Source organism: Epinephelus fuscoguttatus, linkage group LG6 (assembly GCF_011397635.1).
Source record: "Epinephelus fuscoguttatus linkage group LG6, E.fuscoguttatus.final_Chr_v1".
NCBI lineage: Eukaryota > Metazoa > Chordata > Actinopteri > Perciformes > Serranidae > Epinephelus > Epinephelus fuscoguttatus.
Genome location: NC_064757.1, coordinates 1,806,936 through 1,822,936, shown reverse-complemented (window position 1 = coordinate 1,822,936; position 16,001 = coordinate 1,806,936). Strand labels below are relative to the sequence as shown.

The window sequence follows — 16,001 nt, the reverse complement described above, 5'->3', positions numbered from 1 at the left end:
AGAAATGGCGTCACACTTATCCAGAGCCCACAGTGACACCTTCACAATCTTTGTTTTGTCTAACCAACAGTTAAAATCTCAACATTATTCAAAATACATCCTCACATTTTTGAAGCTGGAACCATGAAATAGTTTTGCATTAAAAAGGACTTTAATGATTCTGAATTAATATCCTGTCAGTTCATTAACTGACTCATAATTTCAACTGTACCTGTATGTTTTCATATGTTTTGTGTGCAGAAAGCTTCATTTGAAAAGTAACTTGTAACTGAAGCTGTCAAATGAATGTAGTGGAGCAGAGGTGGTGGCATGAGAAGAAAAGATTCAGATCCATAATTACAGTACCTGAGTAAATGTACTTTGTTACATTCCACCACTGGGTGCAGCTTATCTTAACTTTGTGAGTTTCTGAGTATGACTTGACTTATGACTTGCTTCATCTGACCAATGATTTGACTCAACTTGCTTGAGACGTGAAGGTGAAGATTTGAGACTCGCCCGTAACTTGCACAAGTGTGACTTACTCCCACCTCTGGTAGAGACTGACCGTGCTGGACATGCTGTGCACTACAATACATCAAGTCAACACAGCATCTTCCTATCATCTTAGTAGAATCAATCAATCAATTTTATTTCATTCATTCATTCATCTTCTAACCGTCGCGGGGGGCTGGAGCCTATCCCAGCTACATCAGGCGAGAGGCAGGGTACACCCTGGACAGGTCGCCAGACTATCGCAGGGCTGACACATAGAGACAAACAACCATTCACACTCACATTCACACCTATGGACAGTTTAGAGTTACCAATTAACCGAGTCCCCAATCTGCATGTCTTTGGACTGTGGGAGGAAGCCGGAGTGCCCGGAGAGAACCCACGCTGACACGGGGAGAACATGCAAACTCCGCACAGAAGGGCTCCCACGCCCGGGATCGAACCGGCAACCCTCTTGCTGTGAGGCGAGAGTGCTAACCACCACACCACCGTGCCGCCCCTTCAATTTTATTTATAAAGCCCAATATCACAAATAACAATCTGCCTCAGAGGGCTTTACAGCAAAAACCTCCCACCAAAAAACCTTTAACGGGGGAAAAAAATGGTAGAAACCTCTATGGAGCTATATTTGTGTCTTTATTTTTCAGTCAAACAGAGTAGGTTTTGCAATCAAAAAAAAGATTTGAGAGCAAAAGTATCAATATTGCAATCAAAAAGTGTTTTATTGCAAGTAAAAAATGATTGATTAAAAAATGCAAATCCAAAAGTTTTGTTTGCAAATCCGAAAGTTTTGTTTGCGAGTCATTTTTTTGTGAGTCTTTTTCTTCCGTTTGCAAGTCAAAAAGTTTTGCAAGTAAAAAGTTGAACCTGGTGGGCGGGGCCTAAACTGAAAGCTGTATGACAGTCTCTATTGGCCAGTCTCAATCCAAATGACGGCTTGCAAAGCATTTTTTTCTTCTTCTTCTCTCGGTTGGTGGATTGCAAACAATTTAAAGGTGCATACCGCCACCTACTGTACAAGAGTGTGCAACATCATGTCATTTAGCCTGTTTCTTAAATTCTGCTCATCAGCCTAGTACGCTTGCAAAACAACATGGGAGTTCTGTAGTTCTGTAGTCAGAGTCAATACCAGAATAGGGAAGTGCGGAAAATAAACACAACCCGATCCACAAAAATACCGCAACCTAATTCAACAGCAGAGGTGCCTGAACAACCAACTACACTACCACAAAAGCAGCGACGGGCCTGCCAATGGAGGTCCAACCCGGCCGGATCCAGAACCTCCGTTGGCAGGCCCATCGTTGCTTTTGTGGTAGTGTAGTTGGGGTAGCTAGCAACAGGAGCAGCCTCCTTCATTGGTCGTTAGGTCAAGCAGCTGGATATGCCATAGTTAGTGGGACATATAGGGTATTTATGTGTATCTGCCCACTCAATTATGACATTATTTTATGCATATGATATCGATTTTGTATCTTTACAGATACCATACATATACCCCCCATTCAATTTAAAGCATAACTGATTTGAATAAAGGCACAAGAGCAAATCTGGGTATATAAACGGTTGGTTTGTGCTGCGTTCTTCAGTTGGCAGTTACACCTAGAGTAAAGCTACTGAAGACCAGCAAAATCACTGTTTCTTTTCATTTATTCTTTCAGGTGGGTAAATGTCACCTAAGCACCTTCAGATTTTATCAGTAGTGTACCCTAAATAGATCATTTGTTTATATAGTTGTATTGTGCTTCGTGATATTGTTTGAGGGAACTGTAACGTAAGTTAACTGCATATGAGTGGATGCAACCGTCACTAATGCTAGCGTAGTTCCTCAGGGATTTAAGCTGTTAATACTTTAATTTTGACAATCTAACCTGTGCCAACACATTAGCTAAGGTTGTAAGGACTGTAACTGTTGGTAGCTGTTGTTGATTTTGTTTAAATATGTTGAATTATAATTTTATGGGTTATTGTTTGTCGGACGATTGAGCTAAGCTAACTGACGCTAACGTCAGTTGTCACTTGTTGCCATAGCAACGGTAAACATTCATACGAGCTAAGTGCAGAGTGCAGAATCAAGCTTCATTGTAAATATAGTTAAGATATATTGTATTTAACACAGGATGTGGGATTTTAGTAGTTAGTAAACTTTTAGAAAAGAGCTATTTACCGTTGCTCTGACATCAAATAATGGAGACAGGTAATAAAATACTGGAAGTACCGGAGTCTTCCAAAAACTTCACCCTGGACTCCAGTTTCAAAGAAACGCAGTTTCGGGGGCCCAAAAGTGCGGTTGCGTTAGGCTTGTACTGGTTTCCGGTTTAACCGGTTCGGTCCGGTTTAAGAGCTCCACCCGGTTTAATTCACGTCAACCGGAGGAGGAAAAAAAAAAAAAAAAAGCTTTTCACATTGGCGACATGTCAAGGGACTATATTCAACTTATCTTGCATTGTAACATGCATTATGACAACTTAATAAGGTGATGTTTGTTTATAAATGAAGTGGAGGAGCCTACAAGTGTTTTGTTTAGTTTTTCTCAGAGGCTTCAGGGGGACTCCGCAGCTCCGCTCCGCTCAGATGTCTGCTGCTGCTGCGAGAGATCAAATTTCACTGGGGCAGGAAAAAGTGCGAGGGAGTCAGCAGTCATTCAGTTTGTTGCCCTAGTAACCCGTTTCCACTGAAGAAGTTCCTGGTACTATTTGGGGGGGTGGAACTACTACAGGAACGTCCTTTTGCTTGGCCCTCTCAACCACCGTGTCTCACTGAATGAGCGGAGTTGGAGGAAGGTTCCTTGGTGTCCTTCTGCATCTTCTTCTTCTTGTGTAACCTTGTGTGTATTGGAGGTTAATACAGCATTACCGCCACCTAGTGGATTGGAAGCGCATTACACCTATAATGGGCTTTTATTGGGAAAAATAGCTCAAATGGGACCCCCACTGGTAAAATTAGGTATATAATTAGATATATCGGTTCGGTTAGATATTTGGCTTTAAATCAAACCGGTTGGAGAATTTTCAAACTGGCACAAGCCTAGGTTGCATGTTACCAAACAGCCAAATCGCATTGAATAATACACAGTTTCAGAAGTACACAGGTCTGTGTGGACTAGGCCTAATAATAGCAAGAATGTTTTATTTGAACTGGTGCATGTGGATTGCTTTTGTTTAGCCAGGGCAGAACTATTCGACGGCGCAACGGTCAGTACGGTCAATGCCCCGGGGTGTAGTAATAATGCCGACTGTCGAACATTTCCAGTGGGAGAGAAGGAATCGTGGGTGTAGCCACGTCAAACCCACCAATAGAAACTCTTCTCTCATCCATCAGTGTAGGTCCCGCCCATTAAGTGCAGTTGAACTTGCAAGCAAAACTTTAACTCGCAAGCAAAGAGGACTGATCTGCAAGCAAAAGTTTTTAACTCGCAAGCAAAGAGGACTGATCTGCAAGCAAAACTTTTTATGTCGCAAGCAAAGAGGACTGATGTGCAAGCAAAATTTTAACTCGCAAGCAAAGAGGACTGATATGATAACAGCAGCAGCAGGAGGCATCCGGCAGGACTACGGCAACAGCACAACCACACACGTCACACTATCCAGGCACTGCTGCGATTTAAGTTAATCTGCGAGACAGTGGAGCACAAAGGCTCTGGAGAAGAAGCCGAGTTAGTGAGATGCAGTAACAGGACATGAGTGTTAGCAAAGGAGAGAGAGAGAGAGAGAGAGGGAGAGAGAAGAAGAGAAGGTGCTTGATGTATTATAGGAGGTCCCCCGGCAGACTAGGCCTAAGTCAGCCTAACCAGGGGCTGGTACAAGGCAAGCCTGAGCCGGCCCTAACTACACTATAAGCTTTATCAAAGAGGAAAGTCTTAAGTCTGGTCTTAAATGTGGAGATGTTGTCTGCCTCCTGGACCGCAACAGGAAGATGATTCCACAGGAGAGGAGCCTGATAGCTGAAGGTTCTGGCTCCTTATCTACTTTTGGTAACTTTAGGGACCACAAGTAAACCTGCTTTCTCAGAGCGCAGTGTTCTGGTGGGTTAATATGGCACTATGAGCTCTCTAAGATATGACGGAGCCTGACCATTTAGAGCTTTATGAGTTAGGAGTAATTCAATTCTGGATTTTACAGGGAGCCAGTGCAGAGAAGCTAAAACAGGAGAAATGTGTTCTCACCTCGTAATTTCTGTCAGTGCATGTGCCACTGCATTCTGAATTAGCTGGAGAGTTTTTAAAGACTTATTAGAGCTACCTGATAATAGGGAATTACAGTAATCCAGCCTAGAGTTAACAAAAGCGTGGACCAATTTTTCTGCATCTCTTCGGGTCAGGATAGACCTAACATTCGCAATATTACACAGATGAAAAAATGCAGTCCGTGAGGTTTGTTTTAAATGGGGATTAAAAGACAAATCTTGGTCAAATATTACTCCGAGTTTTCTTGCCGTAGTGCTAGAGGCCAGAGCAATGCCATCCAGAGAAACTATGTCATCAGATAAAGAGTCTCTGAGGTGTTTGGGGCCAAGAACAATAACTTCAGTTTTGTCTGAATTTAACATCAGGAAATTGGAGCTCATCCAGGTTTTTATTAGTTAATTAATTAATTGATCAGTTTCTTCTGGCTTCACTGATAAATACAATTGTGTATCATCCGCATAGCAATGGAAATTTACAGAGTGATTTCTAATGATTTTACCTAAGGGAAGCATATATAGAGTGAATAGGATTGGTTCAAGCACAGAACCTTGTGGAACTCCAAAACAAACTTTAGTACGTAAGGATGATTAATCATTAACATGAACAAACTGGAAACGATCAGATAAATAAGATTTGAACCAGCTTAGTTCAGAACCTTTTAGGCCAATTAAATGTTCCAGTCTCTGTAGCAGAATTTGATGGTCAATTGTGTCAAGATCTAATAAAACAAGTACAGAGACGAGTCCTTTGTCTGAAGCAATCAGAAGATCATTTGTAATTTTAACTAGTGCTGTTTCAGTGCTATGATGCACTTTAAATCCTGACTGAAATTCCTCAAATAAATTATCATCATGGAGAAAGTCACACAGCTGGTCTGTGACTACTTTCTCAAGGACCTTTGAAAGACAGGGAAGATTAGATTTTGGTCTATAGTTGGCTAACACCTCTGGATCCAGGGTGGGCTTTTTTAGAAGATATGTGTGTATAATGACAGTAGAAATATGATTAATGATAACAGCAGCAGTAGGAGGCATCAGGCAGGACCACAGCAGCAGCACAGCCACACACGTCACACCATCCAAGCACAGCTGCGATATGAGTTAACCTGTGGGACAGTGGAGCACAAAGGCAAGAGAAGGGCATGTATTTTTGATGGTAACGAAAATCATACCTTTGGGATTTCTAAATACCAAAGTATTATTTCAGTCCTTGTCTGGCAAGAGCAGGGTTTAGTGCTGCTGGAGTGCACAGGAATGACGTTCCACTGCGTTTTTTCTCCAAGTGACGATTAGAATATATGCAGAAGATGCTGAGATGCAGCTGCTGGACAGAGCCACGATCTGTTGAGAGACCAATAACAAGGAAAATGAATGGTCATAGTTAGATAGAAACATCAGTAAGCATCACATAATGTGTGTTTTTTAATTTGGTGGAAGGATTTTTCAAAGTTAAAACAACAAAGATTTTATAGTGGGATTTACAGTGCCTGCCCCATTGAGTCCAACAGAACTGACACCAAAGTCTGGCTCCTCTAGAACCTGTCACTGACGTCTTGACCATACCTTCTTTTATATTTTCCTTGGTGTCTGACAGGGAGTAAACAGGAATGAAAGCTGTTGCCCTCACAACAGAATTGCAATGGGAAGGTCTATATATCTGCACATTAAACATTAAGATGAAAAATGGAAATTAATACAGACTGTGTTGAGATATTACTGTGATCCCTCTGCATGCTCTTACTAATGCTTTCTCCTCCATCTGCCTTTAGTGCAGCCTCTCATGGCTTTTCACTTCTTTTCCCACTTTCTCTTTTCATCATTTTCCATCCATTTTGTCTGTTTGTCATTACCTCTCCATTAGTGCTTGCTCTTTAATTATGTCTTCTCTGTTTGCTCTCTCCCTTATTTGTTCTCTGTAATCTGTCATGTCATATCACATTTTGGTGTCTTTCCTTTCCTTTCCACCCTCCGTTGGTCCTGTCCCTGTTTCCTTCCCCTTTCTTTTCCTTTCTCACATAATTTCATCATTGTTCTATCCTTTCAAATTGCTTGTCCAATTTTCATCTAGGGCAGTGGTTGGGTTAAAGGCAGCCCAGTGGCACTGAGCTCCAGTTCGAGCACAACAAGCCACGGACGTCGGCAGCTCCCCCAGACCCCCCTCACCCCACGGCCCGGGGTAGCCTACAAGACTGCCAATTCATCCCCTTTGCACTTCATTTCCAGCCAGGCCTCTCTAAGTCCTGGCCAGCTGAGCCGTGGCCTGTCGGAGCACAACGCCCTCCAGCACAGTGGCTCCCACCACCTTCCCTGCCCCGTCACTCGTATCAGTTCCGAGCCCTTCCTGGGCCAGAGCCACAGCAAGGCCCTGGGCAGCCTCTATGGCAGCCTGACGGACCAGCTCGACATCTATCAGGATGCGACATCACTGTCGCCCAGTGCCCATGCCGGACGCCTATCTCGGACCGCACTGCCTCGCATGATGGGAGCTCTGCTTCCTGTTCCGCAGCAGAACCTTGTGGTGCCCAACGGGTACCACTTCAGCTCTGGGGGCAGCACCAGCCTAGGCTCTGGCATCAGGGCACCCAGGTATTACCAGGAGGCAGAGGAGGATGAATGGTGCTAGCATGGCTTTAAAACAATCTTTTTAATGTATTTTTGAGGAATTGTGATGAGTTAATTTTCTTTGAAGGCTTTAGTTTATATTGTCACTATGTGTGTTTAATGCTGTAGTTTAATCCAATCTTAGAGAGGTTAGGGAGAAAATCGAAGTAGGGAAAAAGCTTGAAGTAGGTAATATTTGAATGTGAAGAAAAAAGTTTCATCTTTATCAAAGGGCACATAGCATTATGAGACAGAGGATTAGACTTTCTGCCAATACCAGATGTTGTACAGTAGCTGTCCTAGATTTGCCTTGACTTCAGTGTTTTGTTGGCAGCACCATATTGACCCTTAAACAGAACTTCATTCACACAACACAACACAACTATCAGACCTGCTATGTGTCATTCATGAGTCCAGCCTTCCAGAAAAAAAAACATTCATGTAAAGACTAGTTATGTATTTTGGTATTCCTCTTCACATTTATTTTTGTCTCTTGATTACTATGGAGTAAAGCTTTTTTTTCCACCTTAAAGCATAAAATGAGGTGCTTGCACTCTGAGGTGAAAGTAATGAAAATGATTTTAAAAAATGGAGAAGATGAAAATATGAACTGAAAACTAAATATGGATGTGAAATGAAAAGCAGTGTTAAATTATCAGGTGATGTGATTAATTTAAAGTTGATTTGATTAGAAGAGTTGTTATATAATAATAATAATTAAAAAAAAGGTTTTCTCTGTCTTACAGTCATCATTCTCAACACAAAATGTATCATTTAAGGAAAGTGGCCTCAAGGGTGGGAGGAACAAAAAAATTAATGAAAAAAATGAAGTAATGAAAATGCTCATGAATTAATAATGGGAGTGATGTATGTGAACTGAAAAAAGAGTGATAAAATATCAATTGATTTATTACATTTCTTTGAAGCAGTCTGGGCTGTGTAACTGCTACTGTAATTCACAGCACCATACTGATATTTATCATTTACAGTAAACAATGTTTGTTACTTCCATCCTAAATGTCAAGGTTTTGGCTCTTAATTTGCAGGCCTGGCCAGGGCCCGTATTCAGAAAGATTCTCAGAGTCCTCTCAGAGAGCTCCTAACTTAGCCTAAAAATTCCTAGCAAGGAATCTTAGCTTAAGAGTGATTCAGGAAGTTTCTGAGAGCAACTCTGAGCAAGGAGGAGACAGAAACTTTTATCTTAGTGAGGAGGTGTGGTTGACCCCGTTGCTAGGTATGACGCAGTCTTCTAAAAGCTGTGATTGGTTGTTACAAAAAGGAAAAAACAAAAACAAATGCGCTCCTAGTAATGAATGGACAGTGAAATCAACCGATCATAGAACTTAGACTGCATTAAGAAATGTGTAATCATGAAAATAATTTTATGATGTGATGATGAAACTCACCAAAATTAAATTAATTGTTACACAGCTTCAAAATGTTTGAACGTACCTCATAAACATGCCGATTATTATATTGATTTGCTTATTGTTATGTTTACTCGCCATGCTGGTAATTTTACTACTTAATCTATTTGATATTAATGGTGGATGCAGACTCAGCTGTCAGCAATTACTGTGATTGCTGGCCTCCTTGCAAAAAGCAGTTTGATTTGGCAGAATGACCAAAACAATGAACGAAATCGAGGAAAAAAGAATGAGAAAGCTGAACTGGACAGTAGAGCAGTGCCTGCTGTTGGCGCAGCTAGTGGAGGAGAACAACGGAGTTTTAAGAGGGAAATTCGGTCCTGGGATCATGGCACAAGGGAAGAGGCAGACTTGGGAGCGTATTGCCCGACAAATCAATGCGTCGTTCCCTCTCCTTTTACGCACAAGAGATGAGTGTGAGAAGCGCTGGTATGTGCTGCAATCCAAAGCAGGCGTTATTGCGTTACTATGCTGGGTGGGAAAAGTAAGCTCATCCCTGATGAGGTCAACCACAAACATTATCCCTGCCTGATCAAGCCGGTAGCGTCTTATTAAATCACTGTCGTTCAATATACGGAAAATATCTCTCCTTCCTCTCTGTCTTTCTGCCATCTTCTCTGTTTAAGACACTCTTAGGCTTCTTAAAATTCCTCCTCCCTCCTCTTAACAGTTTTTCACCTTAGGAACTCTCTTAAGACCTAAGATGCTTTGTGAATAACTTTTATCTTACCAAGGGAAAATTCACTAAGGGCTACTTTTAGTATTAGGATTCTTTGTGAATATGGGCCCTGGTCATTAGTTCTGATCTAAACATGGCAACCAAAAACTCAGTCATGCTTTTTCATGACGTTTTGGGTGGAAGTAGCAAAACTTGCTTGCCATAAACGATAAATGTCAGTTGGACATTGTGAATGATAAATGGCAGAGAGTCACACAGCCCAGTTGATCAGAGCATTATTGTTACAAATAAAATGTCACAAAGTGAATCAAATCAATTTACAATTGATCTTTTTTCATGCACATAGATTTCATCAATTCCATTTGTTTTCATTTATTTTTTGTCACTCCGTTCTTTGAGGCCACCCTAAAATGATAAATGGTAAATTTGTCTAGTGAGTGAAGACTGTCAGACAGAGAAAGTGATTAAACATAGTTCTATTTAATTGGATCAGATTTTATCACTATTTTTTATTTCACATCCATTTTCACTTCAAATGCATCTTTATTAATTAATTTGTTTGGACGGTAAAAAAAAATGAAGCCAAAATATCCTGGACACTCCGCTTTCATCTTGTGCTAGTGACATCATTTTGAGCCATATTCTGCACACTAGTGATTGGTGGGTGGAGCAGCAGTATCGAGGTCCCACCCATACATAATTTGCGACTTAATCGCCAGTCAGTTCAAGCTGCCTATCATGACACCATACCCCCTTTTCATAGTATCAAATAACTTATCAAAACCAAACTTATCAGACAAATAATGACTTGAACAAACATCAGCATGATAAGAACTGCCTAAACTGACAGAAACCATCTTTGGGAAAAAATTAATTCGATGTGTGCTTTAATTTTTTTAGTTTGGCCTGTGTTCCGATCAGCTTTCATGGAGATTGTGGGCTTAATGACCTGTACTGCAGCCAGCCAGCAGGGGGCACTCAAGATGTTTTGGCTTCACTGTAGGGAGCTCACATTTTCTCCATCTTGATGTAGGATACAGTCTGTGCTTCCAGCTATCTTATTACACTGTGTATGCTGCTTTGCTCTAAACGTTATTTGGGATAGTTTGTGCATCTGACTATTTGGATTAATTTTGATAATAGCAATTAATTTTCAAAGACTTAAAACTGCATTATTTTTTCTCTGTTATTTGGGGATAGCAAAACATCCTTTAAATACAACATTGACATTATAAGGTTGTTAAGCTTAACATGTTAGCAAACAGTTGCTTAATTCACCGACAGCAGACAGAACGCAACATAAGCATTAATTTGGAGTTGTGCCTCTGACCACCTGAGAATGTGAGAATGAGAATGTTTCTGTTAACTGCTCCACTAATTTCAGTAGCTTAACTCTTACTTTGTCTGTTTGCTGTTTGGTGATGAGCAGGTAGTGTACAGATTATCAGAGCTGAAAGATGCTAAAATGCAGCTGCAGAGTTGGTGGTAATTCTTAGTAGATTTGTCACACCTGTCACATGACATGTACCTTTTTCTCCATTATGCATACGAATATTGATTATTGCAGCTTTAAAGGGGAACTAATGGATCAAACCAATCTACTTTCATCTAAATGAGTGATAGGATGTTCAATATTTGACACATACACGGATGAAGAGTTCATTGAAATTGAAAAGCGGACGAGGAGAGAGAGGGAGCAGTGTTACTTCGATCGCACACATACTAAAATTGCAACAGGAAGAGGAACATGTCCGAATCCAGCTAAAGGTAAACACAGACATTCATTTCTCCTTTCCATTATGTTGTTGGATAATTATACTAACAATCCGAGCCTATCTGTGTAAATAAAAATGCACTTTTAGTGAACGTATTTTGATGTTGTTTGACGCTGTCTGAGTGCCCTATTATTTAATATAGCGCACGCTCACAGGCTGCAGGCAGGTCAGCCTTAGTCTCGCCACCAGACAATCAGAGATCTCCGTGATATCTCTGAGGACACTCCTTTCTAAAGTGTGTTTAACACACCGGAGAAAACGGCCGGCAAGGCCTTATCTCGTCCGCAAGGAAACAAACACACAGAGAGCTTGAAAATGCCGAGAGATTTAACTTGGTTTTATCAAACGTGTGCTCAGTCCACAAAATTGTGGAAATGAAGGACTTACAACTTGAAGGACTTGTTTAAAACTTTTAACGCAGTTGGACTATGTTTACGAGCACAAGAGTTCAGCAAGCCACCGAAGGACTGTAGCAACGTAGGGAGTTTTTTTTTTTTAAACTCTGAAATTGTATCCGCTCATCTAAACACAAAATCAGGGAGAAAGACATAAGTCTTTAGTTAAGCAAAGCGTGTAAAGACTGACTTGTGAGTCTAGGTCAGCCTTAGCTTCGTACTGGAGAAATGTTAAATATTGAACATCCTATCACTCATTTAGACAAAAGTAGATTGGAAAATAGGGCCCAGGTTGAAAAAATCATTAGTTACCCTTTAATGTTACATTCTAACAGCTAATTATTAGCTCAATGTACCGAATAACAGGCCATTTTATTCTGAAGCTGTATGTAAATTTAGTTATTGATTCTAACAGAAGCTGAAGGTTTGGAGAGTGTTTGAGAGTCAGTATGGCAAATTAAAGAGGAAGTGATGGCACAGGACCAAAACAGGTCATTAGTTCAGTGAAACGATAGTTTGAAATGTTGGAAAACCTCAAAGACATGACACTGTACAAACAGCTGTGTCTTTAGTTTAGGACTCTACCATTCCATGATGATGCCTAATCCTTTTTAACATTCCCTTTGTATCAGTTGAACAGATGAAGTGCTGTCATACAGACAGCGTCAGTTGTTTTGTCTGTCAAACGTTTCTTGCAAACTTCAAGAGAGGAGCAACCCAAGAAGTAGGGAAAAGTACCTAACTGACTGATTTCTTTTCTACAAAAATGTCCTTGTAGATGTTTTATTTTCATTGTGTGCAGTTTTTTATATAACATGAAAAAAACAAAGGTGTGGTTTATGTAAACTGCTTAAGGTTTGCCATCGTTTCAGGTCTAATGTTTATTGCAGACTTCTTTGCGATGTTTTAAGACAAAGTGCCTATCCTTTTAGATATACTGTAGAAAAAGATGCAATGTCAACTATTTTCTAATGCATCCACACTTGACTAGATGTTTGGTTCATTCTGTATGTAGCTCTGCAGGAAATCATGTTGTACAGAAAGCCTTATCTGCAAACAGAGAAATGATATCTACAGTACACTTAAAGAACAAGAAAGGAAACATGACCTTACGGAAGTCAGTTGTCTTTCTTGGTTTTGATAAACCTTAAAATCATGGTGTGTGTGTGTGTGTGTGTGTGTATGTGTGTGTGTGTGTGTGTGTGTGTGTGTGTGTGTGTGTGTGTATGTGTATGAAGTCCTATCCATATAAAAATAAACACACACACGCACAGCAATGTGTGTGTGCATGCGTGATTAACATAGTAAATTTTGGTACGTGTGCGTGCGCACGTGCATTGTTACGTGCGGATTGTATTTCACGTGTAACAAGAAGATGCGTACTGTACTTACAGATAGTGATGTTACGCTTGAGCCAGTTTGTTCGACACAGTGTCGATCTTTTGAAGCGCAAGCGTTCCGAGGCAGTGTTTCGATCCCTGCTTCGGCACGCCCACAATCACGTGACTACCAGGAGCGAGGCCTCGTTGCAGGCAGTCTTGAGGCTTTTTCAGGTCTTCCACTTAGATGCAGTTCTGACACACAGCCAGCACATGTCACTCTTCTGACTGTATGAAATGCTTCGAAGCAGTGTGTCATTCTTGAAACAGGTGTGTCAAAGTGGTTCAGTGCTTCATGAAGCTTCGATTTCACCATCACTACTTACAGCGTGTGCACGTCCATTTGTCACTGTTGGAGAAATGTTAAGTGTTCCAAAGAGCATGGATACCAACAGGCGAAGCTCCGCTGAATTTTTGCCAACAGCCACTAGGGGCGCTGCCGCCATTTTGGACTGTTGAGCTTGGATTGTTGCGCCCAGACAACATGCAAGATGTCAAGGAGAGAGGAGAAAAAAAGTAAAAGTAAACAGTGTAGTGCAATTAACTGCAACAACTATCAGTGGAACACCCTGCACCTGGCCTTCCACCATTTCCCCAAGGATCCCGACAGGTAAGAACTCCTGAGGTGTAAGTTTTAAAGTGTTGTAATATCAATTTAATATGCCAGTTTTGTTTTGTTTTATATATATATATATATATATATATATGTATATATATACACATATATATGGCCTCTTGGACCATTTATATCAGAACTGAAATATATCATATTAAAATAGCCTATATATTATTATTATTATTATTATTATTATTATTATTATTATTACTGTCCCCTTACTGTACAAACTGTAAATAAATCTTTGTTCCTGACTATGTGACGTCGCCATTAAAGTGTTTCTAGTTTTTTTTTTTGTTTGTTTGTATGTTTGTTTTTTTGTTTGGTAGATTGGCTTATGGGGTGATTTTGAAGGTGTAATTAAGTTAATGTTCTCATAAGTGGATGTAATATGTAGAGATGCCATCTAGGCCATTTTTATTCGTTTCGTTTTTTTGAAGTTTATATTTTGCTTTACAAAAACGTGAAAAAGTAGCTGTGACCAAGCTATCACGAGGTGAGTAGCATTGTAAGCATAATTAATAGTGATATACTTCAGTTTGTCTGTGTGTATTTGTATGCAAGCGGGTCTGCTGCGGTCTGCTGACAGTCCAAAATGGCGGCAGTAGGACGAAACCTTGGGCGAATCTTTTGCTATGGGGCGTTCTGTTGAGTTTCGCCTCTTGGTATCCATGCTCTTTGAGTGTCCACACACACGCACGTTCACAGTTTTTGATACTACGCAACCGGAAGTTTATCTGCATTGCGCGCACCAGTCCGCGTGCTTGAACGCCTCACGTAGTTTCCTTTTCCATTTCATTCTATTTCTGTGTTCCATTTTCATCCAGTAGATGGTGCCATCGAGCCAATAACACATTCTATATAAACATAGTTATTTTTTTATTATTATTAACTTATTAATTTATTATAATTAGATGTAATTGGACAAACACGGACATTAAGTTAGTAGCCTAGATACAGTTTTTTTAGTATCGTAGAAAAAAGTATTTGCATGAAATATTTACTGTATCATTACCACAGAGAGCAGAGTTAGCTTACTGGGTAGGGTGCTAGGATTACATTATGGGATTGATTCCCACTGTTACCATGTTTTTTTGTGTGTGTGTATTAAAACAAAAAATATTGGATCAAACTGCAAAAGAACAACAGAAAGTCTGAAGCCTAATTTTGTAGGCTATTTTCTTCAATATCGGAAGAAGAAAATTCATTCATTCATTCATCTTCTAACCGCTTCATCCTCTTGAGGGTTGCGGGGGGGCTGGAGCCTATCCCAGCTACATCGGGCGAGAGGCAGGGTACACCCTGGACAGGTCGCCAGACTATCGCAGGGCTGACACATAGAGACAAACAACCATTCACGCTCACATTCACACCTACGGACAATTTAGAGTCATCAATTAACCTAGTCCCCAATCTGCATGTCTTTGGACTGTGGGAGGAAGCCGGAGTGCCCGGAGAGAACCCACGCTGACACAGGGAGAACATGCAAACTCCGCATCAATTAACCTAGTCCCCAATCTGCATGTCTTTGGACTGTGGGAGGAAGCCGGAGTGCCCGGAGAGAACCCACGCTGACACAGGGAGAACATGCAAACTCCGCACAGAAGGGCTCCCACGCCCGGGATCGAACCGGCAACCCTCTTGCTGTGAGGCGAGAGTGCTAACCACCACACCACCGTGCCGCCCGGAAGAAGAAAATATTTGACAAATTATGGTAAAGCTCACTAAGCAAGGCGAGTTTATTTGTATAGCACATTTCAACAAGGCAATTCAAAGTGCTTTACATAAAATATTAAGTAAAAGCAATAGGCAACATAAAAAGACATTAATCACATTAATCTAACTACAAATAAGTTAGAATTAAAACCTAGATAGGAGACAGAAATAAAACCTAAACAGAAGACAGATAAAACAGAATAAAAGTTACAGTGCAGTGTGTTGCAGCAGACCTGCAGTTTTCAGTTTGTTCCAGATATGTGGAGCATAAAAACTAAATGCTGCTTGATAATAATAATTATATATGTCTATATAGAGTGTATTATTGGCTCGATGGCACCATCTACTGGATAAAAATGGAACACAGAAATAGAATGAAATGGAAAAGGAAACTACGTGAGGCGTTCATGCACGCGGACTGGTGCACACGATGCAGATAAACTTCCGGTTGCGTAGAATCAACAAGTGCAAACACACGTGTGTGGACACTTGACAACATTTCTCAGACGGTGACAGACGGACGTGCACACGCTTTAAGTACAGTACACATCTTCTTGTTACGCGTGATGTAGTTTGCATACGTCATAGTACGCGTGCATGTGTGCACGTGACGAAAATGTTCTATTATCTTCATGTGTGCGTTCATGCATGCGTTCGCAAAAAACGCATAAATGTTACGCGTAGTCACTCCGCGTCGTGTGATTACGCGGCGTGCAGCAGTCATCACGTGTACACG

The 16,001-nt window shown here is 40.8% G+C and overlaps 1 protein-coding gene across 1 annotated transcript in view; it reads left to right on the top strand.

The window, feature by feature from the left end:
* Nucleotides 1-7,832, top strand: part of LOC125890489 (probable voltage-dependent N-type calcium channel subunit alpha-1B) — a 60,049-nt gene extending 52,217 nt beyond the window's left edge. The window contains exon 4 of the mRNA XM_049579159.1: nt 6,746-7,832. Within this exon, the coding sequence (XP_049435116.1) occupies nt 6,746-7,300 (555 nt within the window). The 3' untranslated portion in view covers nt 7,301-7,832. The remainder of the gene's footprint in view (nt 1-6,745) is intronic.
* The last annotated feature ends 8,169 nt before the right edge of the window (nt 7,833-16,001 follow it).